We start from the raw sequence: 27,175 nt of genomic DNA on the forward strand, positions 1-27,175 counted from the left end.
TATTTCCCCTTCTTGTATAGGTTCATCTAATTCAGATGCTGCCGATTCAGACAATTCTGTAACATTAATATTTTCTAAATACTCTGCTATAGTATGATCATTTGGACATGTATCTGTGTCCTGATATATTTTTCATAGAATTTAGCAAATGTTTCCGATATCTCTTTGGGCTTTACTATTGTTTTACTTCCCAATTTTAGCTTTTGGACAATGTTAGATGATTGTTGTTTCTGGAGTTTAAAAGCCAAGAGTCTGCTTGCTCTATTTCCATACTCATAATACTGTTGTTTTGCAAATCTCAAGCTTCCCTCTATTTTTCCAGATAATAATTCTTGAAGTTCTCTACGTGCTGTACTTAGCTCTGTTATATCACATGTCAACCCGTGTTTATGATCATGTTCCAATTTCTGGATTTTATTCTCCAATTCCACTTGTTTAGCAATATTATATCTTTTCTTGGCAGTAGCATAAGAGATAATGCTACCTCTCAAGTAGGCCTTTGCACAGTCCCACAGCACAATTGGAGATGTATCTGGTTTTCTGTTCAATTCTAAATAGTTTTTCAGTTCTTCTCTAATAAGGGAAATAAAACCTTTATCATTAATAAGAGAAGCATTAAGTCTCCATTGCCTAGTGGACAATGTCATACCTATATCCCACTGGAGGACTACCGGAGCATGGTCTGAGATTGTTATGGGCATTATAGGGGCATTCCCTCAGCCCCAACCAGTCCCAGCAGAAGACTGCCCCTCCCTGAGCCTGGTTCTGCTGGAGGTTTCTTCCTGTTAAAAGGGAGTTTTTCCTTCCCACTGTAGCCAAGTGCTTGCTCACAGGGGGTCGTTTTGACCGTTGGGGTTTTACATCATTATTGTATGGCCTTGCCTTACAATATAAAGCGCCTTGGGGCAACTGTTTGTTGTGATTTGGCGCTATATAAAAAAAAAATTGATTGATTGATTGATTGATTATTGAAATGTCTTCAATTCTATGAAATTCCACCTTTGGTGTAAAAAAAGTAATCGATCCTTGAATATGATACATGTCTACTTGAATAATATGAAAAATTTCTATCTTTTGGAAATTTGGTTCGCCAAACATCAACAAGTCCAGCCTCAGAAGACAAAGATTTAAGTGTTTTTCCCATTTTAGAAATGGGTGTTTTAGATATAGGCTGTCTGACCTGGTGGGCCATCACACAATTGAAGTCTCCAGCAAATAGCATAAGTCCGGAGCTGTACTGTGTAATCATATTAAAAGAAGATTTAATAAACTCTGGTTGGTCTTCATTTGAAGCATAAATACTTATGAATGAAACAGCTATTCCATCAATTAGCCCATTCACCAGTATGAGTCTACCTTCCTTGTCTTTGTTTACCAATGTTTCCATAAAATTTACCTGTCTATGTATTAATATAGCTACTCATCTCTTTCGCCCTGAACAATGAGATGAATAATAGACTTTATCTGCCCATGATTTCTTCAATTTTTGATGTTCATCATCAGATAGATGAGTTTCTTGCAATAAAGCCACTTGATAATGAAATTGTTTCAGTTGAAGTAATATTTTCTTTCTTTTGACTGGGCCATTAAGTCCCTTCACATTGTAACTAATAACTGTTAAGGCACTCATAGCTTCTAATATAAAAATAAGAAATTAAAAGAGGAGGCAGAAGCGGTCTTGAAAGTGGAGTGAAGGTGGATTGAGGCAAGAACTCAAAATAAGTAAGCATGAGGCTGCAATATACACATCATCCGTTATATATTTATAAGACGTACTGAGACCTGACAAGATTAACACAAACCATACACTCATCAATAGCTCTGTTGTTCTTTTATAGAAAATTAAATCCCCGGGGAACATGAGGATCTGAACGCAAAAAAAAACAGAATAACTGACATCACTTAGAGAAAACTTAATGCAAAAAAGTGGATTAATGTCCATAGCCACTATGTAAAAGTAGCTACAAAACCAGTCCTGTCCTCTACAGGCTGTCTAACCTAATAAAAAGAAACAAAAATGTGATATACTCACACGCCCTGCAGACAAATGAAGAACATGACAATTGACAAGCCCGCAGTGTGTCAGATGCGAACTTACAAACATGCTCTAAGTCTCATCTTCAGGAGCAAAGGGAAGAATGTTACGCCGGACGTAGTCCATAGCATCTTTGGGATCCAGGAAGTCCTTACTTACGCTGTTGTAAGTGATGCGTAGTTTTGCTGGGAAAAACAAACCGAAGTGCACGTCGTTCCGCCCGTGTAATGCTTTCTGCACATCAATGAATGCTGCTTGAGCCTTTGCTACGCCAGGGGTGTAATCCGGAAAAATGGAAATCTTTTTGCCATTATAAAGGAGTGGTCCAATCTCCCTGGCCCTCCTCAAAATGTCGACTGCATCTCCATCATAATGTAGTTTAGCGATGATCAGTCTGGGTCTCAAATCTCCGGGCTTCCTGAGCGTGCGTGTGCGATGGGATCTGTCCACTTTGACATCTCGGTCCAACTTCAGAACTTGTCAAAGGACTTTAGACAACTCTGTTGTGCTGCTGGAATTTGGTTGTTCCTCGATGCCCTCAATGCGAATATTCCCACGCCTCATTCTCCCCTCCAAATCCTCACACTTTTCCTTCAGTAACTTCATGTCACTTTTGAGCTCCTTTACAGTTGACTGCAGCACGACCACCTCATCAGACCACTCAGACAGTCCACCCTGCATGTCCACAACATCATTTTCAATGGCATCCAGTCTGAATCCAATAGTAGTAGCATTATTAGATATTTCGGACCGTACTGTTTGTAACTCCGCCTTCAGCGCCATAAAGTCATCCGCCAGTGCCCTCTTCAATTCTTCACAAATTATTTGAGATAATTCCTCCTTCAAAGAAACCAGTATCTCAGCTTTGAGGTCCTCCACCCCGTCTGGGCCATGATCAGGGCTCTGTGAGCGTGGTTCTCCCTCGTCTCGCTTCTCTGCGGTCTGCTGTCTCGTGACTGGTCTCGTTAGCTTTCCATTAGCATCGAACTTAAATCTTCGAAGTTTGTCTGCCATTGCGCTGATTAAGTTAAAAAAAAAAAGTAATCCTTTTGAGTGCAAACTATTTAAAGGTGCGTCCGAATAGCCAGGTAATGGAATTATGCTGTTTTAGAAATGAAATTTATAAAAGGAGCGCTGAAATTCACGTCTTTACTCCATCTTGACTCTCTAGCGCCCCCATGAAATTCATTTCTAATATCCTTATTATGACAACTTGACATTAATCAAAGTGACGATACCCGCAAATGTCTTTGTCATGACAACTTGACATGAAATTAATTTCTAATGTCCTTATTATGACAAATTGACATTAATCAAAGTGACAATACCCGAAAATGTCTTTGACATGACAACATGACATTAAATTCATTTGGAATGTCCTTATTATGACAAATTGACATTACCCGAAAATGTCTTTGACATAACAACATGACATTAAATTAATTTGGAATGTCCTTATTATGACAGTTTAACATTAATCAAAGTCACATTATCTGAAAATGTCTTTGTCATGACAACTTGACATGAAATTCATTTCTAATGTCCTTATTATGACAAATTGACAATCAAAGTGACGTTACCCGAAAATGTCTTTGACATGACAACATGACATTAAATTCATTTGGAATGTCCTTATTATGACAGTTTAACATTAATCAAAGTGACATTATCTGAAAATGTCTGTCATGACAACTTGACATGAAATTCATTTTTAATGTCCTTATTATGACAACTTGACATTAAATTCATTTGTAATGTCCTTATTATGACAAATTGATATTAATCAAAGTGACATTATCTGAAAATGTCTTTGTCATGACAACTTGACATTAAATTCATTTCTAATGTCCTTATTATGACAACTTGATATTAATCAAAGTGACATTACCCAAAAATGTCTTTGACATAACAACATGACATGAAATTCATTTGGAATGTCCTTATTATGACAGCTTGACATTAATCAAAGTGACATTACCCAAAAATGTCTGACATAACATGACATGAAATTCATTTGGAATGTCCTTACTATGACAACTTGACATTAATCAAAGTGACATTACCTGAAAATGTCTTTGACATGACAACTTGACATGAAATTCAAGTTACACAAACACACACACCCACAGAGTTTGAACCTTCCACCAGTGTTGTTCTCTGCTCTGGGGTCTAAGGCTCAGTCATTGCAGTGTTGTGTTGCGTGATCCTTATACTTGTAGCTTCCACATTCAGTTCAGGTTCAGTGGAGCTTCTTGTCAGCTTCAGCAGTTCACACTAAATATTGTTGAAGAGTTGCAAGAAATAGTCACATCGCAAAACATCTTTAAGAAGCAAATATTCCTGTGGTCTGTGTGGACCGGAAATTTAAATTTTCAAAAATATCTTTGTTCAAATCGCTGTTTGATGAAGCAGACATATTTATATGCACTATCATAACTTCTGACCACATGTGAAGCTGATTAGGATTAAAATGTTTTTTCTTTTTTGGTCTTTATTTAGAGTAAACGGCGATTTGAGCGAGACTGTAAGGAGGCAGAGCGAGCTCAGCACACCTCTGACAAAATTGACTTTGATAACAAGACGGATGGAGAGAAGGTGAAGAAATGTTTGAATATTGTGACAGTTTGTGTGTTTGAAGCTTTTAGTTTAGATCTTTGCCAGCATTGATCAAATGTGTTCAAACTAACTTGAATTTGTGTGTGTGATTGACAGCGCTGCTCACTGAAGGTAAAGTCCTTTCACACTCTATAAATTTAGCTTTTATGTCACATTGATCATATGTGATGTTTAATTTAATTCAGTTCAATTTATTTATATGGCTTACAGTTTAGATAATTTAATGATGAGATTTTTCAGGCTCGTCAGGCGGCTCAACAGAAACAACAAGCTGCTGAAGAGTCCAGAAAAGAGTATGTGGCCAGTTTGAACCAGTTTAACCAGGACCAGCACCAGCATTACCGAACACTTGTACCAGTTATATACCAGGTAACACCTTCACACACTGGCACCTATTTCACTCAATTCAATTCATTTATACAGCACCAAATCACAACATAACACCCACATTTAGACTGCACTCTACTGGTGGTTGGCTCTCACTGCGGTATTGTATCACTTCCTGTTCCGGAGCACAGCGGTGTTTTTCTGTATCTGTTAGCTGTTTAATCTGCGCAGTTAGATTGATCTAGTTAACTAGATAACGATTTGTTTCAGTGTAATCTTCACGTGCCTTAACTAAAGCACTCCCTCTGCTGAATCACCTCTAAATTATTTACACATTATTCACTTTATGTTTTTAGGAATCCGCTAGCTGAGCGCAGCTACTAGCTCTTAGCCGGTTTAGCATGGCAGCTTCTACTGTCTCTCCTGCACTTTTCTGCTCTGGGTGTGAAATGTTTAGTTATTCCTCGGCCTCCTTTAGCAGTAACGGTACTTGTAATAAGTGTAGCTTATTCGTAGCTTTGGAGGCCAGGCTGGGCGAATTGGAGACTCGGCTCCGCACCGTGGAAAATTCTACAGCTAGCCAGGCCCCTGTAGTCGGTGCGGACCAAGGTAGCTTAGGTGCCGTTAGCTGCCCCCCAGCGGATCCCGAGCAGCCGGGAAAGCAGGGCGACTGAGTGACTGTGAGGAGGAAGCGTAATCCTAAACGGAAGCCCCGTGTACACCGCCAACCCATTCACATCTCTAACCGTTTTTCCCCACTCGGCGACACACCCGCCGAGGAACAAACTCTGGTTATTGGCGACTGTTTTCTGAAGTTAGCGACACCAGCAACCATAGTCAAATGTCTTCCGGGGGCCAGAGCAGGCGACATTGAAGGAAATTTGAAACTGCTGGCTAAGGCTAAGCGTAAATTTGGTAAGATTGTAATTCATGTCGGCAGTAATGACGCGCGGTTACGCCAATCGGAGGTCACTAAAATTAACATTGAATCGGTGTGTAACTTTGCAAAAACAATGTCGAACTCTGTAGTTTTCTCTGGGCCCCTCCCCAATCAGACCAGGAGTGACATGTTTAGCCGCATGTTCTCCTTGAATTGCTGGCTGTCTGAGTGGTGTCCAAAAAATGAGGTGGGCTTCATAGATAATTGGCAAAGCTTCTGGGGAAAACCTGGTCTTGTTAGGAGAGACGGCATCCATCCCACTTTGGATGGAGCAGCTCTCATTTCTAGAAATCTGGCCAATTTTCTTAAATCCTCCAAACCGTGACTATCCAGGGTTGGGACCAGGAAGCAGAGTTGTAGTCTTACACACCTCTCTGCAGCTTCTCTCCCCCTGCCATCCCCTCATTACCCCATCCCCGTAGAGACGGTGCCTGCTCCCAGACCACCAATAACCAGCAAAAATCTATTTAAGCATAAAAATTCAAAAAGAAAAAATAATATAGCACCTTCAACTGCACCACAGACTAAAACAGTTAAATGTGGTCTATTAAACATTAGGTCTCTCTCTTCTAAGTCCCTGTTAGTAAATGATATAATAATTGATCAACATATTGATTTATTCTGCCTTACAGAAACCTGGTTACAGCAGGATGAATATGTTAGTTTAAATGAGTCAACACCCCCGAGTCACAGTAACTGCCAGAACGCTCGTAGCACGGGCCGAGGTGGAGGATTAGCAGCAATCTTCCATTCCAGCTTATTAATTAATCAAAAACCCAGACAGAGCTTAGCTCAGATAAGATAATTATAGTGGGTGATTTTCAGATGCTGAGAATGACAGCCTCAGCACTGCATTTAATCTATTATTAGACTCAATTGGCTTTGCTCAAAATGTAAATGAGTCCACCCACCACTTTAATCATATCTTAGATCTTGTTCTGACTTATGGCATAGAAATTGAAGACTTAACAGTATTCCCTGAAAACCCCTTTTTGTCTGATCATTTCTTAATAACATTTACATTTACTCTGATGGACTGCCCAGCAGTGGGGAATAAGTTTCATTACACTAGACGTCTTTCAGAAAGCGCTGTAACTAGGTTTAAGGATATGATTCCTTCTTTATGTTCTCTAATGCCATATACCAACACAGTGCAGAGTAGCTACCTAAACTCTGTGAGTGAGATAGATTATCTCGTCAATAGTTTTACATCCTCATTGAGGACAACTTTGGATGCTGTAGCTCCTCTGAAAAAGAGAGCTTTAAATCAGAAATGCTTGACTCCGTGGTATAACTCACAAACTCGCAGCTTAAAGCAGATAACCCGTAAGTTGGAGAGGAAATGGCGTCTCACTAATTTAGAAGATCTTCATTTAGCCTGGAAAAAGTCTGTTGCTCTATAAAAAAGCCCTCCGTAAAGCTAGGACATCTTACTACTCATCACTAATTGAAGAAAATAAGAACAACCCCAGGTTTCTTTTCAGCACTGTAGGCAGGCTGACAGAGTCAGAGCTCTATTGAGCCGAATATTCCTTTAACTTTAACTAGTAATGACTTTATGACTTTCTTTGCTAATAAAATTTTAACTATTAGAGAAAAAATTACTCATAACCATCCCAAAGACATATCGTTATCTTTGGCTGCGTTCAGTGATGCCGGTAGTTGGTTAGACTCTTTCTCTCCAATTGTTCTGTCTGAGTTATTTTCATTAGTTACTTCCTCCAAACCATCAACATGTCTATTAGACCCCATTCCTACCAGGCTGCTCAAGGAAGCCCTACCATTATTTAATTCTTCGATCTTAAATATGATCAATCTATCTTTATTAGTTGGCTATGTACCACAGGCTTTTAAGGTGGCAGTAATTAAACCATTACTTAAAAAGCTATCACTTGACCCAGCTATCTTAGGTAATTATAGGCCAATCTCCAACCTTCGTTTTCTCTCAAAAATTCTTGAAAGGGTAGTTGTAAAACAGCTAACTGATCATATGCAGAGGAATGGTCTATTTGAAGAGTTTCAGTCAGGTTTTAGAATTCATCATAGTACAGAAACAGCATTAGTGAAGGTTACAAATGATCTTCTTATGGCCTCAGACAGTGGACTCATCTCTGTGCTTGTTCTGTTAGACCTCAGTGCTGCTTTTGATACTGTTGACCATAAAATTTTATTACAGAGATTAGAGCATGTCATAGGTATTAAAGGCACTGCGCTGCGGTGGTTTGAATCATATTTATCTAATAGATTACAATTTGTTCATGTAAATGGGGAATCTTCTTCACAGACTAAGGTTAATTATGGAGTTCCACAAGGTTCTGTGCTAGGACCGATTTTATTCACTTTATACATGTTTCCCTTAGGCAGTATTATTAGACAGCATTGCTTAAATTTTCATTGTTACGCAGATGTTACCCAGCTTTATCTATCCATGAAGCCAGAGGACACACACCAATTATCTAAACTGCAGGATTGTCTTACAGACATGGATGACCTCTAATTTCCTGCTTTTAAACTCAGATAAAACTGAAGTTATTGTACTTGGCCCCACAAATCTTAGAAACATGGTGTCTAACCAGATCCTTACTCTGGATGGCATTACCCTGACCTCTAGTAATACTGTGAGAAATCTTGGAGTCATTTTTGATCAGGATATGTCATTCAATGCGCATATTAAGCAAATATGTAGGACTGCTTTTTTGCATTTACGCAATATCTCTAAAATTAGAAAGGTCTTGTCTCAGAGTGATGCTGAAAAACTAATTCATGCATTTATTTCCTCTAGGCTGGACTATTGTAATTCATTATTATCAGGTTGGCCTAAAAGTTCCCTGAAAAGCCTTCAGTTAATTCAAAATGCTGCAGCTAGAGTACTGACGGGGACTAGAAGGAGAGAGCATATCTCACCCATATTGGCCTCTCTTCATTGGCTTCCTGTTAATTCTAGAATAGAATTTAAAATTCCTCTTCTTTCTTATAAGGTTTTGAATAATCAGGTCCCATCTTATCTTAGGGACCTCGTAGTACCATATCACCTCAATAGAGCGCTTCGCTCTCAGACTGCAGGCTTACTTGTAGTTCCTAGGGTTTGTAAGAGTAGAATGGGAGGCAGAGCCTTCAGCTTTCAGGCTCCTCTCCTGTGGAACCAGCTCCCAATTCAGATCAGGGAGACAGACACCCTCTCTACTTTTAAGATTAGGCTTAAAACTTTCCTTTTTGCTAAAGCTTATAGTTAGGGCTGGATCAGGTGACCCTGAACCATCCCTTAGTTATGCTGCTATAGACTTAGACTGCTGGGGGGTTCCCATGATGCACTGAGTGTTTCTTTCTCTTTTTGCTCTGTATGCACCACTCTGCATTTAATCATTAGTGATTGATCTCTGCTCCCCTCCACAGCATGTCTTTTTCCTGGTTCTCTCCCTCAGCCCCAACCAGTCCCAGCAGAAGACTGCCCCTCCCTGAGCCTGGTTCTGCTGGAGGTTTCTTCCTGTTAAGAGAGTTTTTCCTTCCCACTGTCGCCAAGTGCTTGCTCACAGGGGGTCGTTTTGACCGTTGGGATTTTTACGTAATTATTGTATGGCTTTGCCTTACAATATAAAGCGCCTTGGGGCAACTGTTTGTTGTGATTTGGCACTATATAAATAAAACTGTTTTGATTTGATTTGATTTCACCTGATTACAGCAGATAGATGGTTATTTTGGAGATGTGGGACTGTACAGTTGTCTGCCTGTCTGGTTGTCATCCAGGAACCAGGGCAGTTCTGTGGTGTTGTAGATGCAGAAAAGCACAGCACCAGCAGATGCTCCCAGACTTGACTTGACTACATATGTCACCCCAAGGTGGTTCATAAGGGTCAGGTCTAACTTTAGCAACAGTGGTAAGGAAAAACCTTTGAGGAAGAAACCTCAAGCAGACCAGACTCAGAAGGGTGACCGACTGCTTTGGCCAAACTACCAATAACAAAAATCAGGCAAAGAAAATACAGCAAAGAAGAGTTAAACATGCTCAAGAAAAACAGAAAAATGTCCCTATAGTAAAAGGTCCATTGTGGACTGTTATCCACATTTCATCGTGAGTGACAGCTCAGTTTCAGAGATTTCTGTCCAGACACCACATTCTCAGAGAAGGGACCACTAGCTGGACTGTCTTCTCCACTATATCCATCAGTGAAGACTTCACTGTGAGGTGAAAGTGAGGGCAGAATCAACCAGTCGGAATTAACTGGCATGTAACCCTAAGGCTCACATCTCACTGGGCTGCGACAGCCTGCGAAGAGCATTCGCAACCAGATTTGTGCTGAACTGCGACAATTTGCTCATCCACCATCCCCTCACGTTTTGCAGGCTGCGCTCGTCTCGCGTCTTTTGATGCTTGAACACACAAAAAATTTGCATGATAATCTCCCTCTCCAAATTGTCTCTGCAACTCAGAATCTGCACTGCATGTGGGACAACCTGTGAGGGGTTGACACACACTTTTCTTCTTGTTTTTCTTACAGTTCTTATTTATTTTGCTGTTATTTTCAGGGCCTTTTCTGCCTAAAATCGGTGAACTTTCACAGCCTCTTTAGCATATTAATTCTGTAATATTGTGTGCGCAAATGTGTCATCATCTTAGCCACACCAGTGGCACTCAACAACCGTGAGAGTGCCGCGTGGTATTCACGTGCAAATCGTTGCACCTGCAAAGTCTGCGCCACTACCGTTCAATTTTTACATTTGTGCCATGCACCATGTCAGTGGCTTTTGCGCAGTACTTGTGCTGACTGCTCGAGATTTGTGGCCATATTTTCGCCATCACTCCGACATTCAGCAGACAGTCGACTGCCATGCGTGCACGTCTGGAGGACCAATTCAGTGAGATTGCACATGAGAAAGTTATTGCCTGTTTTCACGCAGTTTTGTGTCTCCACCTACTCTCAACCAGTCACACCTCAGTGAGATACTAGCTAAGGTTGTGACCTGTCAGAGTTGAACCTGCTAAAAGAGACAGCTCAAATTATTACAGAGAATGACCCTCGGGAATGCTGAATTTCGTTCCTGTGCAGGAAAGAGAGCCGGCAGGCATGACCCCTCATTACCACTCGCCAGTCAGCTCTGAAGAGCCCGCCTACTCACCTCCTGTATTTTTTGAAGCGAAATTGCATACAGGCATATGCAGAAAACAACACACAGCATCTTGGAGTCACACAGTCTGTTCTCACATTGATATATCATTATTCTTAAACAGAAACATAACAGAGACAAAACAGGACCAGCCTTGAGCTGGTGTGAACAGGGCGCAACGTTCCTACTCAAGGCCGATCTGTTAATTAAACTGTCTCCGTAAACAAGATTTATACGCTCACACATTAAGGCAACAAGAGGTCATTTTACCGTGTGAAAGGTTCAGTGGTTAACTTGGAAAGTAAAGTCACACAAATATACATGTATATGAAAAATCAGGATATAGACATTATAATTGGTAACATATATTTGAAATTTCTAACATTCCTCCCTGTTTATCAATTCTAATGTCTAAGCATTACATAGTACACTCAGAGAGAGAGAGAGAGATTCACTATCTTTGAACATTTGTCGAAGGCTTACAACATAGTCATAATTTTCTCTCGTCATAGACGAATAGACACTTCTTTCACTATTAGACATTAGGTCCTCGTATTGGTCATTATTGTCTGAGTTAGTCAGCAGTAAGGCTCGCACTTCCTCTGTTTCCTCTGTTTTTTCCCTCAATCGCAGTCACTATGCACCTAGTGCATAGGGAGCGGATACAGGGAATGCAGCAACAGCCACAGAGGGTAAGTATTGCAGTAAAAACAGAAATTGCCATCAAAGTTGACACTGTCAGTTGTTTCCATTTCCTGAGCCATCTGGTGTAGTATTGTTGGGTATAATTGTGCAACAAGATGTTCCAAATATTGCACACACACACCTCCTCTTTCCGCCAATAACATGTCTATTGCAAATCGATTTTGGAAAGCCATCAGTGACGTGGCTACAAGTTGCTCATGGACAGCTTTTAATCCATCCCTGGTATAATTAGTCAGGCACTGTACATTATAATGAATGTAGTTAATTTTATCAACATTCTTTTTCACTGTTACAAATAGGAGTAGTGACTCAAAACCTGCTGCAACCTGATTTGCCAATTTATACTCATCTGGAACACCTTGTGGTACTCCAATGGCATCGATGTAGGTGGGAGATTTTTCCACTCCAGGGAGTTCCAGTGACCTTCTATGTCGCCTTCTGTGATCCTGAATGGTCACTTGCCACTGCAGCAACTGGTCAGCAGGAACTCTTCTCACGGTGACTGGCATAATAAGAGAAACTAGGGCGCATGGCCCCGTCCATTGTGGTGGCAGCCAGCCCCGGAGGCGAGGAGTACCACAATACCACCATACATCAGCTCTGGCCATCAACAGCTGGGTGGCCATACTATTTCCGGTCAAATTGTATGTGGCAGAACAAATGTCTGAAGGCACTGATCCCACTTGTAAGTTACGGGTCGCTTCTGGACTCCTAATGAAACAAGAGTAATTGCCATAGATATTCTGGTCAAAGATAGGTGGTGTAGCGTTTTTGGGAGTCAATGGATAAGGGTCCTCATACTGCACACAATTTCCAGAAGGATTTGAATTTTGCATTATATCCAAAATACAATGAGTACTGTTACCTTCCAAAACAGTCAGTACTATTCTGAGAACTGGCCTAGGACCCGAGCACACAAGACAGTTTCCCCCAGAACTTTTAGCAACTTGTTCAGCCATCAGCAGCCAATTGTTTTCTTTACCTTTGATGGTGGTTTCAATTTCAAAAAGGCCGTCTATTTCTAAGTCTGTTGTGTTAAATGCCAACACCTTAATATAATTACAGGCCCCTATCGGTGGCCTTAAAGCAGCATTAGTCACATCATCCTGATAGATCATTATTATATGCTTTCGGTTATATCCTGAAGCATAGGCCCATAAATAGAAGCCCCAATTCCCATGTCTTGCTGCAGTTGGCCGTGGATCTAGGTTTCGCCTGTTTCGTAAATCCACAGTCAACAGAAGGGTCTCCCCAGAACCTCCAACTTTTCCCTTTGCTAAGGTAATTAAGGATTTGGGATGTTGGACATACTCAGTTGTTGGCCTTGGGATCCAATCTGACTCTGTGTAAGCAACCGCAGTTCCTCAGGAGGTATCCTGGATGTCGTCAGTTAAGTAATACTCATAATTTGAGTATCCTGGAAAAAGTGGCCTCAATGAGATTTGAAAAGTATATGACAGATTAGTTGGAATGCATAAAGTTGTTCCAAACCTGTACGCCTGCTGTCTGTGACAACTCCCTACTTGCGGCCTTACTTCTCTATCTTCTGTCTTTACTTCATTATTCTGTTTGTACGTAACCTCATCCCACCAAAAGGTAGATGGCATAATCATAGCAATAATCGGCAATATTATCAGCAGAGTGTGCACTTTACACCCCGCTCTGGCGGCAAATCTTTCCATAGCTGGAACAGTTTAAGTAATATATACTCAACAAAAATATAAATGCAACACTTTTGGTTTTGCTCCCATTTTGTATGAGATGAACTCAAAGATCTAAAACTTTTTCCACATACACAGTATCATCATTTCCCTCAAATATTGTTCACAAACCAGTCTAAATCTGTGATAGTGAGCACTTCTCCTTTGCTGAGATAATCCATCCCACCTCACAGGTGTGCCATATCAAGATGCTGATTAGACACCATGATTAGTGCACAGGTGTGCCTTAGACTGCCCACAATAAAAGGCCACTCTGAAAGGTGCAGTTTTGTTTTATTGGGGGGGATACCAGTCAGTATCTGGTGTGACCACCATTTGCCTCATGCAGTGCAACACATCTCCTTCGCATAGAGTTGATCAGGTTGTCAATTGTGGCCTGTGGAATGTTGGTCCACTCCTCTTCAATGGCTGTGCGAAGTTGCGACGACGAACTGGAGTCAGGTCGAGACCCCGATGAGGACGACGAGCATGCAGATGAGCTTCCCTGAGACGGTTTCTTACAGTTTGTGCAGAAATTCTTTGGTTATGCAAACCGATTGTTTCAGCAGCTGTCCGAGTGGCTGGTCTCAGACGATCTTGGAGGTGAACATGCTGGATGTGGAGGTCCTGGGCTGGTGTGGTTACACGTGGTCTGCGGTTGTGAGGCTGGTTGGATGTACTGCCAAATTCTCTGAAATGCCTTTGGAGACGGCTTATGGTAGAGAAATGAACATTCAATACGTGAGCAACAGCTCTGGTTGACATTCCTGCTGTCAGCATGCCAATTGCACGCTCCCTCAAATCTTGCGACATCTGTGGCATTGTGCTGTGTGATAAAACTGCACCTTTCAGAGTGGCCTTTTATTGTGGGCAGTCTAAGGCACACCTGTGCACTAATCAATCAATCAATCAATCAATTTTTTTTTTATATAGCGCCAAATCACAACAAACAGTTGCCCCAAGGCGCTTTATATTGTAAGGCAAGGCCATACAATAATTATGTAAAACCCCAACGGTCAAAACGACCCCCTGTGAGCAAGCACTTGGCTACAGTGGGAAGGAAAAACTCCCTTTTAACAGGAAGAAACCTCCAGCAGAACCAGGCTCAGGGAGGGGCAGTCTTCTGCTGGGACTGGTTGGGGCTGAGGGAGAGAAGCAGGAAAAAGACATGCTGTGGAGGGGAGCAGAGATCAATCACTAATGATTAAATGCAGAGTGGTGCATACAGAGCAAAAAGAGAAAGAAACAGTGCATCATGGGAACCCCCCAGCAGTCTACGTCTATAGCAGCATAACTAAGGGATGGTTCAGGGTCACCTGATCCAGCCCTAACTATAAGCTTTAGCAAAAAGGAAAGTTTTAAGCCTAATCTTAAAAGTAGATCTTAAGTAATCTTAAAGTACTAATCATGGTGTCTAATCAGCATCTTGATATGGCACACCTGTGAGGTGGGATGGATTAACCAGATCGTTACTCTGGATGGCATTTCCCTGATCTCTAGTAATACTGTGAGAAATCTTGGAGTTATTTTTGATCAGGATATGTCATTCAAAGCGCATATTAAACAAATATGTAGGACTGCCTTTTTGCATTTACGCAATATCTCTAAAATCAGAAAGGTCTTGTCTCAGAGTGATGCTGAAAAACTAATTCATGCATTTATTTCCTCTAGGCTGGACTATTGTAATTCATTATTATCAGGTTGTCCTAAAAGTTCCCTAAAAAGCCTTCAGTTGGTTCAGAATGCTGCAGCTAGAGTACTGACGGGGACTAGCAGGAGAGAGCATATCTCACCCGTGTTGGCCTCCCTTCATTGGCTTCCTGTTAATGCTAGAATAGAATTTAAAATTCTTCTTCTTACTTATAAGGTTTTGAATAATCAGGTCCCATCTTATCTTAGGGACCTCGTAGTACCATATTACCCCATTAGAGCGCTTCGCTCTCAGACTGCGGGCTTACTTGTAGTTCCTAGAAACCCTAGGAACTACAAGTAAGAGTAGAATGGGAGGCAGAGCCTTCAGCTTTCAGGCTCCTCTCCTGTGGAACCAGCTCCCAATTCAGATCAGGGAGACAGATACCCTCTCTACTTTTAAGATTAGGCTTAAAACTTTCCTTTTCGCTAAGGCTTATAGTTAGGGCTGGATCGGGTGACCCTGGACCATCCCTTGGTTATGTTGCTTTAGACGTAGACTGTGTTTCATAATTATTGTATGGCCTTGCCTTGCAATGTGGAGCGCCTTGGGGCAACTGTTTGTTGTGATTTGGCGCTATACAAGAAAAAAGTTGATTGATTGATTGATTGATTATCTCAGCAAAGGAGAAGTGCTCACTATCACAGATTTAGCCTGGTTTGTGAACAATATTTGAGGGAAAGGGTGATATTGTGTATGTGGAAAAAGTTTTAGATCTTTGAGTTCATCTCATACAAAATGGGAGCAAAACCAAAAGTGTTGCGTTTATATTTTTGTTGAGTGTATCTGTTGGGTATTTTCTCCTCCAAACATTCTTAAAACTTTTAACAAGACAGAGTCAAGAACCACCAGTGAGACAAAGTCAAATTTAGCTCGCGAGGAGTGCAAACAGTCCGTACACGTAGTACCACTGAAAGCACTAAGGACTGTTGCGCCTGCTCACTCTTTTTATTAGGAAAACCTACCCACAGCGTGAAACTTGTCCTAAGGGGGGGGGGGGGGGGGGGGGAGAATGCATGACAAGTTTCTTCAAGTAAAACAAACACATGCGTCAATAAGTGCAGCTGCGTGGAGAAACGGTTTCTTTCCTTTAATCTTATCATCAAAGGTCAGCACATCCCGTTCTTGCAGGCTCTTCTGTTGCACTTATCATCTGTTCTGCATCATAAATTCACAACAGTCAAAACTGACCTCAGCATACTATCTTCACTCCCAGTTCAGACTGACCTCAGCATACTTAAGACAAAGTTGAATAACAAGTACATTATCAGGGTTATTTTACAGACAGACAGGTACAAAGCAGCACAATAACATTTTCATCAGAAAGAAGACAAAGGTACAAATGTTTAACAGTGATAACATATATATATATATATATATATAAAATCTTTAACAGTATCTCCCCTTCTCTTTTTTCTTTTACAGTTCTATGCTCAGAGAGTAGATGTCTTCTTTCTTTGGTGACAGTTCAGGATTTCAGTTCAGCAGTTCTGGGCTTGGGGACTGAAGGAATCAGGAACTCTTTTTATGTTTTTCCTTCAGATGTGATACATCAGGGGTGGCCAGGTGCGGTCCTCGAGAGCCACCTTCCTGACACTCTTAGTTGTCTCTCTGCTCCAACACACCTGAATCCAATGAAAGACTCGTTAGCAGGCTTTTAATGAGCCTTTCATTGGATTCAGGTGTGTTGGAGCAGGGAGACAACTGAATGTCAGGAAGGTGGCTCTCGAGGACCGAACTTGGCCACCCCTGTGACACATGAATCTGTACTATCATCAGTATGTGTAAGGCATGCTGCAGTTGGAAGTACAATGATGTGTTATGTATTTTGTCCCATGTCCTGTTCTTGACGTTACTTAAACACAGGTACACAGGAATGGAAAAGGATTTTCTCATATCCTGTTCTCAAAGAATTACGTTCGTCTGCTTCTCTTCCTGGTCTGGTCTCATCTACTTCTCTTTGCTCTACTTCAGGGGTGGGCAATCATGTGCCATAAAGGGCCGAGACATTGCAGGTTTTCCTTGCTACCACGTACCTTCGCAGGTGATTTCATAAATGTTCAGGTGTTTATGTGCAGGGGAGAAGCTCATCAGCAATCCACCTGGTGAGGTGATTGGTTGCAAGGAAAATCTGCAGTGTCTCGGCCCTCGTTGCCCACCCCTGCTCTATTTCAAGCAGTAGTCCATCTGCTTCTTATCCTGGCTTGTGCTGATAGGATTCTCCTTAGTTTTAGCTGGTTTCTCATCTCCTTCAGGACCCTGGATGGGCTTGGGTGTCTTGTCTGGTTCAATCTTATCTTTATCTTTATTCTTTGATCACATTCTGGTCACCCTTTCTTGGTTGTCAGATGCGCTCGGAGTTGAGCCGCTGCTCCTCCACGTCAAAAGGAGCCAGTTCAGGTGGCTTGGGCATTTTTTCCGGATGCCCCCTGGACGCCTCGCTGGAGAGGTGTTCTGGGCACGTCCCATCGGGAGGAGGCCCCGGGGAAGACCCAGGACACGCTGGAGGGACTACGTCTCTCGGCTGGCTTGGGAACGCCTTGGTGTTCCCCCAGAGTAGCTGGGGGAGGTGTGTGTGTGGATCGGGAGGTCTGGGCGGCTTTGCTTGAGCTGCTGCCCCCGTGACTCAACTCTGGATAAAGCGGAAGAAAATGGATGGATGGATGGATGACTGGGAGATTTCCTTCCAAAATGAAAATAGCTAAAGTAACACCTCTGTTCAAATCCGGTGATAAACATGTATTTTCAGCCTATAGGCCAATCTCACTGTTACTTCTGTTATCAAAAATTTTGGAAAGGTATTTATTAAAAGGTTAAATTATTTTATATCTAAACATCACATGCTAAATAAGCAGCAATATGGATTTAGAAAAAAATCGGACAACTTCATTGGCGGTGATTGATTTTGGGAAACATATTACGAATGCAATTGAAAACAAGCAATATGCTGTAGCAGTTTTTTTGACTTACAGAAAGCATTTGATACCATAGATCACACCTTATTACTGGATAAATTATGGAAGTATGGTATCAGAGGATTAGCTCACGATTGGATAGCAAGTTATCTGCACGATAGGTATCAGTATGTTCATGTTGGTGGGGTAAATACTGAATTTTTGAAGTGTACTTATGGGGTGCCCCAAGGCTCAGTCCTTTGGCCTTTGTTGTTTCTTTTGTATATTAATGACACATGTTTGTTTTCAAAATGTGTGAGTTGCATTTTGTTTGCTGATGACACGACTGTGTTTTGTAGTGGGGATCATTTGGGACAGGTTCTGGACATGATGGAGAGGGAAATACAGAAGTTCAAAGAATGGTTTGATTCAAATAAATTATCGCTTCATTTTGGTAAAACAAAGTGTATCATATTTGGATATAAACCCAGGAATTTATCTAGGAATTTACTAGTGCACAATATTGAAATTGAACTTGAAAATGAAACAAAATTTCTTGGGGTTTTTATTGATGAGAAATTGAGTTGGAAAACATATAAAATCTGTTAAATCAAAAATGTCAAAAGCCATTGCCATTTTGTATAAACGACAATACTTCCTCCCCCAATGGTCATTAGTTACCTTATATCATTGACAATACATTTAGGGTGCAGGTTCAACTCAACGTTTAGAAAAATGGTACCAGTTTGTTCCCCATGTCATGAGGGTTCAGAATATATATAGTTTTTAGGGCTACATATTATAGTTTGGTTGGGGTGGAATTAGAATTGACCACTTTATACTTTTTATACTCAGGCTTTCTTGATGACATTCTTGGGATGGGGAGGTTGGTGGCAGAATTAGAATTCTGACTGCTTTATAATTTTTGTACTCAGGCTTTCTTGATGACATCATCAGGATGGGGGGGGGGGGGGGGTGGAATTAGAATTCTGACCGCTTTATAATTTTTGTACTCAGGTTTGATTGATGACAGTAACCATAAAATATAAATTGATAAAGAGAATAGATTAAAGCATACATTTTTTGGTTATTTTCAACTTTTTAAAAAATGGTACCAGTTTGTTCCCCATGTCATGAGGATTCAGAATATATATATAGTTTTTAGGGCTACATATTATAGTTTGGGAGTTTATCACAGACAGACAGACAGAATTAGCCCTTTATGTACCGTATTTTCCGGACTATAAGTCGCACCGGAGTATAAGTCGCACCAGCCACTTTATCCATTATAAAGAAAAACAAACCATAAATAAGTCGCACCGGAGTATAAGTCGCACCAGCCACTTTATCCATTATAAAGAAAAATAAACTATAAATAAGGTCCACTGGACTATAAGTCCCATGGACATACAGGTATGTTAACATGAAAAGCTCAGATGATAATATTGTGACGGCTACCGTTTTCGGATGCATATTTCACCAGTCGCAACTTGTAATCTGCAGAGTATGATTTTCTTTTTGGTGGCATTTTTTCGGGCCTTCTCCGTTGTCTTGTTATGTTATCAGTAACGTTAAAATTTTTATTTTTCTATGGTAGTCAGAAGTCGCAGGAACAGTCACACAAGCCTCGAGTGCCCTCTCGTGAGCTGCATTTTACCTACGGATATGTTTGTATTTTGCGGACCACATTGCAAGCCGAACCATGCAGCGCCTACCTGCGCAGCTCATGACCTCCCAGCGGTGTCGATCCAGCTCCTCCAAGTGGAGACGCTAATCCTCCGCCGTCGCTCAGTGCTCCCATGCAGCTCTCAGTGTCAACTCTGCTCACACTGATATCCAAGGGTTGAAGCTGTCTTGTTAGCCGTCCCAGAATAAACACCATGTTCGTCTGCTTCAAACGCTTTTCACAATCATCGACGCCAGCTCCTTCCAAGTGCACACGCTAATCCTCCACCGTCGCTCACCCAATGCTCCCACGCAGCTCTCAGCGTCAACTTAAACACTCTGCTCACATTGATATCCAAGGGTTGAAGCTGTTCTGTTCGCCAAGCCGGAATAACAGCAAGCACCGAGTTCGTCAGCTTCACACGCTGTGGGTGAGGTGAGGAATACGCATCCAAAGTTCTGTTCTCTGATTGGTTATCGCGACCAGCGTGAACTATAGGATGGCCGTCATACTACAGTCAATTCAATCAATCAATTTTTTTTTTATATAGCGCCAAATCACAACAAACAGCTGCCCCAAGGCGCTCCATATTGCAAGGCAAGGCCATACAACAATTATGTAAAACCCCAACGGTCAAAACGACCCCCTGTGAGCAAGCACTTGGCTACAGTGGGAAGGAAAAACTCCCTTTTAACAGGAAGAAACCTCCAGCAGAACCAGGCTCAGGGAGGGGCAGTCTTCTGCTGGGACTGGTTGGGGCTGAGGGAGAGAAGCAGGAAAAAGACATGCTGTGGAGGGGAGCAGAGATCGATCACTAATGATTAAATGCAGAATGGTGCATACAGAGCAAAAAGAGAGAAACAGTGCATCATAGGAACCCCCCAGCAGTCTACGTCTATAGCAGCATAACTAAGGGATGGTTTAGGGTCACCTGATCCAGCCCTAACTATAAGCTTTAGCAAAAAGGAAAGTTTTAAGCCTAATCTTAAAAGTAGAGAGGGTGTCTGTCTCCCTGATCTGAATTGGGAGCTGGTTCCACAGGAGAGGAGCCTGAAAGCTGAAGGCTCTGCCTCCCATTCTACTCTTACAAACCCTAGGAACTACAAGTAAGCCTGCAGTCTGAGAGCGAAGCGCTCTATTGGGGTGATATGGTACTACGAGGTCCCTAAGATAAGATGGGACCTGATTATTCAAAACCTTATAAGTAAGAAGAAGAATTTTAAATTCTATTCTAGAATTAACAGGAAGCCAATGAAGAGAGGCCAATATGGGTGAGATATGCTCTCTCCTTCTAGTCCCCGTCAGTACTCTAGCTGCAGCATTTTGAATTAACTGAAGGCTTTTTAGGGAACTTTTAGGACAACCTGATAATAATGAATTACAATAGTCCAGCCTAGAGGAAATAAATGCATGAATTAGTTTTTCAGCATCACTCTGAGACAAGACCTTTCTGATTTTAGAGATATTGCGTAAATGCAAAAAAGCAGTCCTACATATTTGTTTAATATGCGCTTTGAATGACATATCCTGATCAAAAATGACTCCAAGATTTCTCACAGTATTACTAGAGGTCAGGGTAATGCCATCCAGAGTAAGGATCTGGTTAGACACCATGTTTCTAAGATTTGTGGGGCCAAGTACAAAAACTTCAGATTTATCTGAGTTTAAAAGCAGGAAATTAGAGGTCATCCATGTCTTTATGTCTGTAAGACAATCCTGCAGTTTAGCTAATTGGTGTGTGTCCTCTGGCTTCATGGATAGATAAAGCTGGGTATCATCTGCGTAACAATGAAAATTTAAGCAATACCGTCTAATAATACTGCCTAAGGGAAGCATGTATAAAGTAAATCAAATTGGTCCTAGCACAGAACCTTGTGGAACTCCATAATTAACTTTAGTCTGTGAAGAAGATTCCCCATTTACATGAACAAATTGTAATCTATTAAACAAATATGATTCAAACCACCGCAGCGCAGTGCCTTTAATACCTATGGCATGCTCTAATCTCTGTAATAAAATTTTATGGTCAACAGTATCAAAAGCAGCACTGAGGTCTAACAGAACAAGCACAGAGATGAGTCCACTGTCCGAGGCCATAAGAAGATCATTTGTAACCTTCACTAATGCTGTTTCTGTACTATGATGAATTCTAAAACCTGACTGAAACTCTTCAAATAGACCATTCCTCTGCAGATGATCAGTTAGCTGTTTTACAACTACCCTTTCAAGAATTTTTGAGAGAAAAGGAAGGTTGGAGATTGGCCTATAATTAGCTAAGATAGCTGGGTCAAGTGATGGCTTTTTAAGTAATGGTTTAATTACTGCCACCTTAAAAGCCTGTGGTACATAGCCAACTAACAAAGATAGATTGATCATATTTAAGATCGAAGCATTAAATAATGGTAGGGCTTCCTTGAGCAGCCTGGTAGGAATGGGGTCTAATAAACATGTTGATAGTTTGGATGAAGTAACTAATGAAAATAACTCAGACAGAACAATCGGAGAGAAAGAGTCTAACCAAATACCGGCATCACTGAAAGCAGCCAAAGATAACGATACGTCTTTGGGATGGTTATGAGTAATTTTTTCTCTAATAGTTAAAATTTTGTTAGCAAAGAAAGTCATGAAGTCATTACTAGTTAAAGTTAATGGAATATTCAGCTCAATAGAGCTCTGACTCTTTGTCAGCCTGGCTACAGTGCTGAAAAGAAACCTGGGGTTGTTCTTATTTTCTTCAATTAGTGATGAGTAGAAAGATGTCCTAGCTTTACGGAGGGCTTTTTTATAGAGCAACAGACTCTTTTTCCAGGCTAAGTGAAGATCTTCTAAATTAGTGAGACGCCATTTCCTCTCCAACTTACGGGTTATCTGCTTTAAGCTACGAGTTTGTGAGTTATACCACAGAGTCAGACACTTCTGATTTAAAGCTCTCTTTTTCAGAGGAGCTACAGCATCCAAAGTTGTCTTCAATGAGGACAGTGGACAGTGCCCATGATGCATTGCATTTCCTTTTCCGGTGGCCATTTTAAAACATAGATCGACTCTGTCACGTAAAATTGTTTTGTTACAGTAAATTAATTGAGATCCTACCGGTATATTTTTCATTTATAAGTCGCACCGGAGTATAGGTCGCACCCCCGGCCAAAACATGTAAAAAAGTGCGACTTATAGTCCGGAAAATACGGTATATAGATAAACCATATCATGAGCCTACAAATCTATTGTTTGTCTGTTTAAACATTTTTAAATTTTGGGACCTGATTGACTATAGTTTAATATAAATTATGTTTAAAGTAAAAATAACCTTTTACCACATGTCCAGCACCTGTTGAAAATGAGGGACTCCTGTCATAATTTGTGAGGAACATTATTATTTCAGAAATCAAAGATTTGAACTACCGTAAAAAGTCATTGTCATCATCTGCATTGCAGTGAAAGGTAATCCCAAAACACTGCAATATGTGCCCAAGGGATACTATATAAAGGGAGAAAAGCAGGGGGCCTAAGACGGACCCCTGTGGAACCCCAAATTTCATGTCACTAAGGTTAGAGGTAGTATTACTGTACAAAACACAGTGAGAACGACTGGTCAGGTATGACGTCAGCCATGCAAGGGCACTCCCAGTAATCCCAAAATGATTCTCCAGCCTATCAAGTAGAATTTGATGATCTACTGTATCAAATGCAGCACTGAGATCTAACAGCAGCAGAACCGTAGTGGTGTCTGAGTCCATTGCAAGCAGAATGTCATTCACCACTTTAGTGAGAGCCGTCTCTGTGGAATGATGTGAAGTGAAGTGAAAACTGTTTATTTCGAACATTTGATACAACAACAAATACAAGATAGATCAGCGAAAACAAAAAAAAAGTTCCTAATGTGTACCCAACATGTCCAAAAAGGGGTAGGGTGAAGCATCAGCTTATTTATCCCTACCCCTTCTTCCCCACAACCAATAATACCTTTTGCCACATATACACACAGATTCCTACACACATAAACTGATATCTATCTATCTATCTATCTATCTATCTATCTATCTATCTATCTATCTATCTATCTATCTATCTATCTATCTATCTATCTATCTATCTATCTATCTATCTATCTATCTATCTATCTATCTATCTATCTTTACAAGCCGAAGCAAAAAACAAAAACACCCTAACCCTCATTACCCTTCCTCCTCCCTAGACCTAGAAAAAAAACATATTTTTGTACCGCTGTTTGAACTGGTTCATGCTTGGACATTGCTTGAGCCCCACTCCCAATCTGTTCCACATCCTCACCCCGCAGACAGAAATACGGAAACCTTTTAATGTTGTTCGTGCCCACTGATGTTTTAAATTAAATTTCCCCCTCAGATTGCATTCCCCTGATCTGTTAAAAAAACATATTTTTAATATTTGCTGGAAGTAAATTGTTTATTGCTTTATACACTACTTGTACTGTTTGAAAATGAACCAAGTCTGTGAATTTTAAGATTTTGGTGTTGTGTGGGCCGCTGAAGAGGAGGTACTGCTGGCCCACCACCAGAGGGCATCCTGCCTGAAGTGCGGGCTTCAGGCATGTGAGGGCGCCGGAGCACCGGGAGTGGCAGCTGTCACTCATCAACAACACCAGCTGTCACTCATCATCATCATCCACACCTCCATAAGAGCCGGGCAGCATCTTCACCTCACTGCCGAGAAATCGTCTACCGTTAAGTAAACGTCTCGGCCTTTGGTTACATACAGTAGTAACGTTTTTACTTCTGTACTTACTGACATTATTCTGAGTTTGCAGACTGTTAATTGTTACTTCAGGATCTGTACAAACTCCGTGATTGAGAGGTGGAGGTGCTTTCCACCTTTGTGTTGAAATGTTTGCTGGGTGTTCATACACCCACAATCACCAGTCTGTTCTTCCTGCCAGCAGTACCCGATCTGACAGCCGGAGGCAGTGGCCACCTGGGGACCCAGTGCTTGGCGGCTCCAGGATTGCTTCAGGTCCGGTGGAGTGGAAGGCATGTGGGATCCGGCTCTTTTCTGGACGGGCGTCTCCTATCCTCGAGCCTGCTCACACACCACCGTAACTTATTTGACTGGTGATCTCAATTGTGTTGTCTGTTGCTCTGTTGTGCACATTCACAACATTAAATTGTTATATTTGGCTTATTCCATTGTCCGTTCATTTGCGCCCCCTGTTGTGGGTCCGTGTTCCTACACTTTTCACAACAGGATTTCTCGGCCAGCGTCATGGATCCCGAAGGGTGTCAACCATCGCTTGAACCGACAATGGAAACACAGGGTGCACAGGCGTCGGCAGGAGGTGTGTTAGGAGAGCTGCAGCAAATCTTAACCGCCTTCACTGCTCGGTTGGATTTAGTAACCGAGCAGAACGTCATACTCAATCAGAGGATGGAGGCTTTCACCGCCCAGGTGGAAGCGCGCACTCCAAGTGCTGCTGCAGCACCTCCTCCAACCGACCGAGCACAAAATACAGACGTTCCAGTGGTGATTCAACGAACCCCCCCATCCCCTGAAGCATACATAAGCCCACCGGAACCGTACGGAGGTTGTGTCGAGACGTGCGCGGACTTCTTAATGCAGTGCTCGCTCGTCTTTGCACAACGTCCCATCGTGTACGCGTCAGATGCCAGCCGGGTGGCTTATGTCATCAATTTGCTTCGAGGAGAGGCACGTGCCTGGGCTACGGCGCTCTGGGAGCAAAACTCACGGCTCCTAACAACATATACTGGGTTTGTGAGGGAGTTTAAACAAGTGTTTGATCATCCCAATAGAGGCGAGACCGCTTCGATTGTGCTGCTGTCTGAGACAGGGACGTCGGAGTGCAGCTGAGTACGCCGTCGACTTCCGCATCGCGGCTGCGAGGTCCGGCTGGAATAACGTTGCACTCTGCGCCGCCTTCGTAAACGGACTGTCTCCGGTCCTGAAGGAGCACCTGCTGGCTAAGGATGAGCCGCGGGATTTTGACGGGTTTGTTGACCTGGTTATACGGTTAGACAACCGGTTAGAAGAACACCGTCGGGAGCGGGGCGAAGGGCGTGGCCGGGCACGAGCCGTCCCTCTTCCTTCCGGGTCCGAAAGCGTGCCGCCGTCTCCACGCTCCACAGTCAGAGAGCCCCGTGGAACCACAGCTCCCCCTGCTGATGAAGCTATGGACACGAGCAGGGCCAAAGTAAAATCACGACAGACAACGGAGGCTGGCTCATGGGGAGTGTTTTTTCTGTGGCTCTGATGAGCACATAGAAAGAAACTGCCCCAAACGGTTAAACTTCAACGCCCGCCCTTAGAGACGGGGTTAAGGGTGGGTCATAACATCCATGCGGGAAAAGCCCGTAGATCAGCACGCATCCCAGTAACGATCCTTTGTGGAGATCTTACCCTTCACGCCCCAGCACTGGTGGACATGGGGTCTGAAGGGAATCTGCTGGACAGCAGATGGGCTAGGGAGGTAGGGCTCCCTGTAGTGGCACTACCTTCCCCATTGAAGGTACGGGCACTAGATGGCACCCTTCTCCCATTAATCACACATCAGACACAACCAGTGACATTGGTGGTGTCTGGAAATCACAGGGAGGAGATTGTGTTTTATGTAACACCTTCTACCTCCCGAGTGATTTTGGGGTTTCCATGGATATTAAAGCACAATCCCTGGATTGATTGGCCGTCTGGGGTAGTGATGCAGTGGAGCGACACCTGCCACCGGGAATGTTTAGAATCCTCGGTTCCACCCGGTGTGACAGCTAATGAGGAGGTTAAAGTCAATCAATCAATCAATTTTTTTTTATATAGCGCCAAATCACAACAAACAGTTGCCCCAAGGCGCTTTATATTGTAAGGCAAGGCCATACAATAATTATGTAAAACCCCAACGGTCAAAACGACCCCCTGTGAGCAAGCACTTGGCTACAGTGGGAAGGAAAAACTCCCTTTTAACAGGAAGAAACCTCCAGCAGAACCAGGCTCAGGGAGGGGCAGTCTTCTGCTGGGACTGGTTGGGGCTGAGGGAGAGAACCAGGAAAAAGACATGCTGTGGAGGGGAGCAGAGATCGATCACTAATGATTAAATGCAGAGTGGTGCATACAGAGCAAAAAGAGAAACAGTGCATCATGGGAACCCCCCAGCAGTCTACGTCTATAGCAGCATAACTAAGGGATGGTTCAGGGTCACCTGATCCAGCCCTAACTATAAGCTTTAGCAAAAAGGAAAGTTTTAAGCCTAATCTTAAAAGTAGAGAGGGTGTCTGTCTCCCTGATCTGAATTGGGAGCTGGTTCCACAGGAGAGGAGCCTGAAAGCTGAAGGCTCTGCCTCCCATTCTACTCTTACAAACCCTAGGAACTACAAGTAAGCCTGCAGTCTGAGAGCGAAGCACTCTATTGGGGTGATATGGTACTACGAGGTCCCTAAGATAAGATGGGACCTGATTATTCAAAACCTTATAAGTAAGAAGAAGAATTTTAAATTCTAAAGTCCCCCCCAATCTGTCAGCGGTGC

General features: G+C 42.2%; 1 protein-coding gene across 1 annotated transcript in view; it reads left to right on the forward strand.

Moving 5' to 3' along the window:
- The window catches only part of fnbp1a (formin binding protein 1a), a 350,992-nt gene that overhangs the window by 63,123 nt on the left and 260,694 nt on the right, over positions 1-27,175 (forward strand). The window contains exons 6-8 of the mRNA XM_034171436.1: positions 4,535-4,630; positions 4,748-4,762; positions 4,892-5,020. Coding sequence (XP_034027327.1) covers positions 4,535-4,630; positions 4,748-4,762; positions 4,892-5,020 — 240 coding nt within the window. The remainder of the gene's footprint in view (positions 1-4,534; positions 4,631-4,747; positions 4,763-4,891; positions 5,021-27,175) is intronic.

Source organism: Thalassophryne amazonica, chromosome 5 (assembly GCF_902500255.1).
Source record: "Thalassophryne amazonica chromosome 5, fThaAma1.1, whole genome shotgun sequence".
NCBI classification, from domain to species: Eukaryota; Metazoa; Chordata; class Actinopteri; order Batrachoidiformes; family Batrachoididae; genus Thalassophryne; species Thalassophryne amazonica.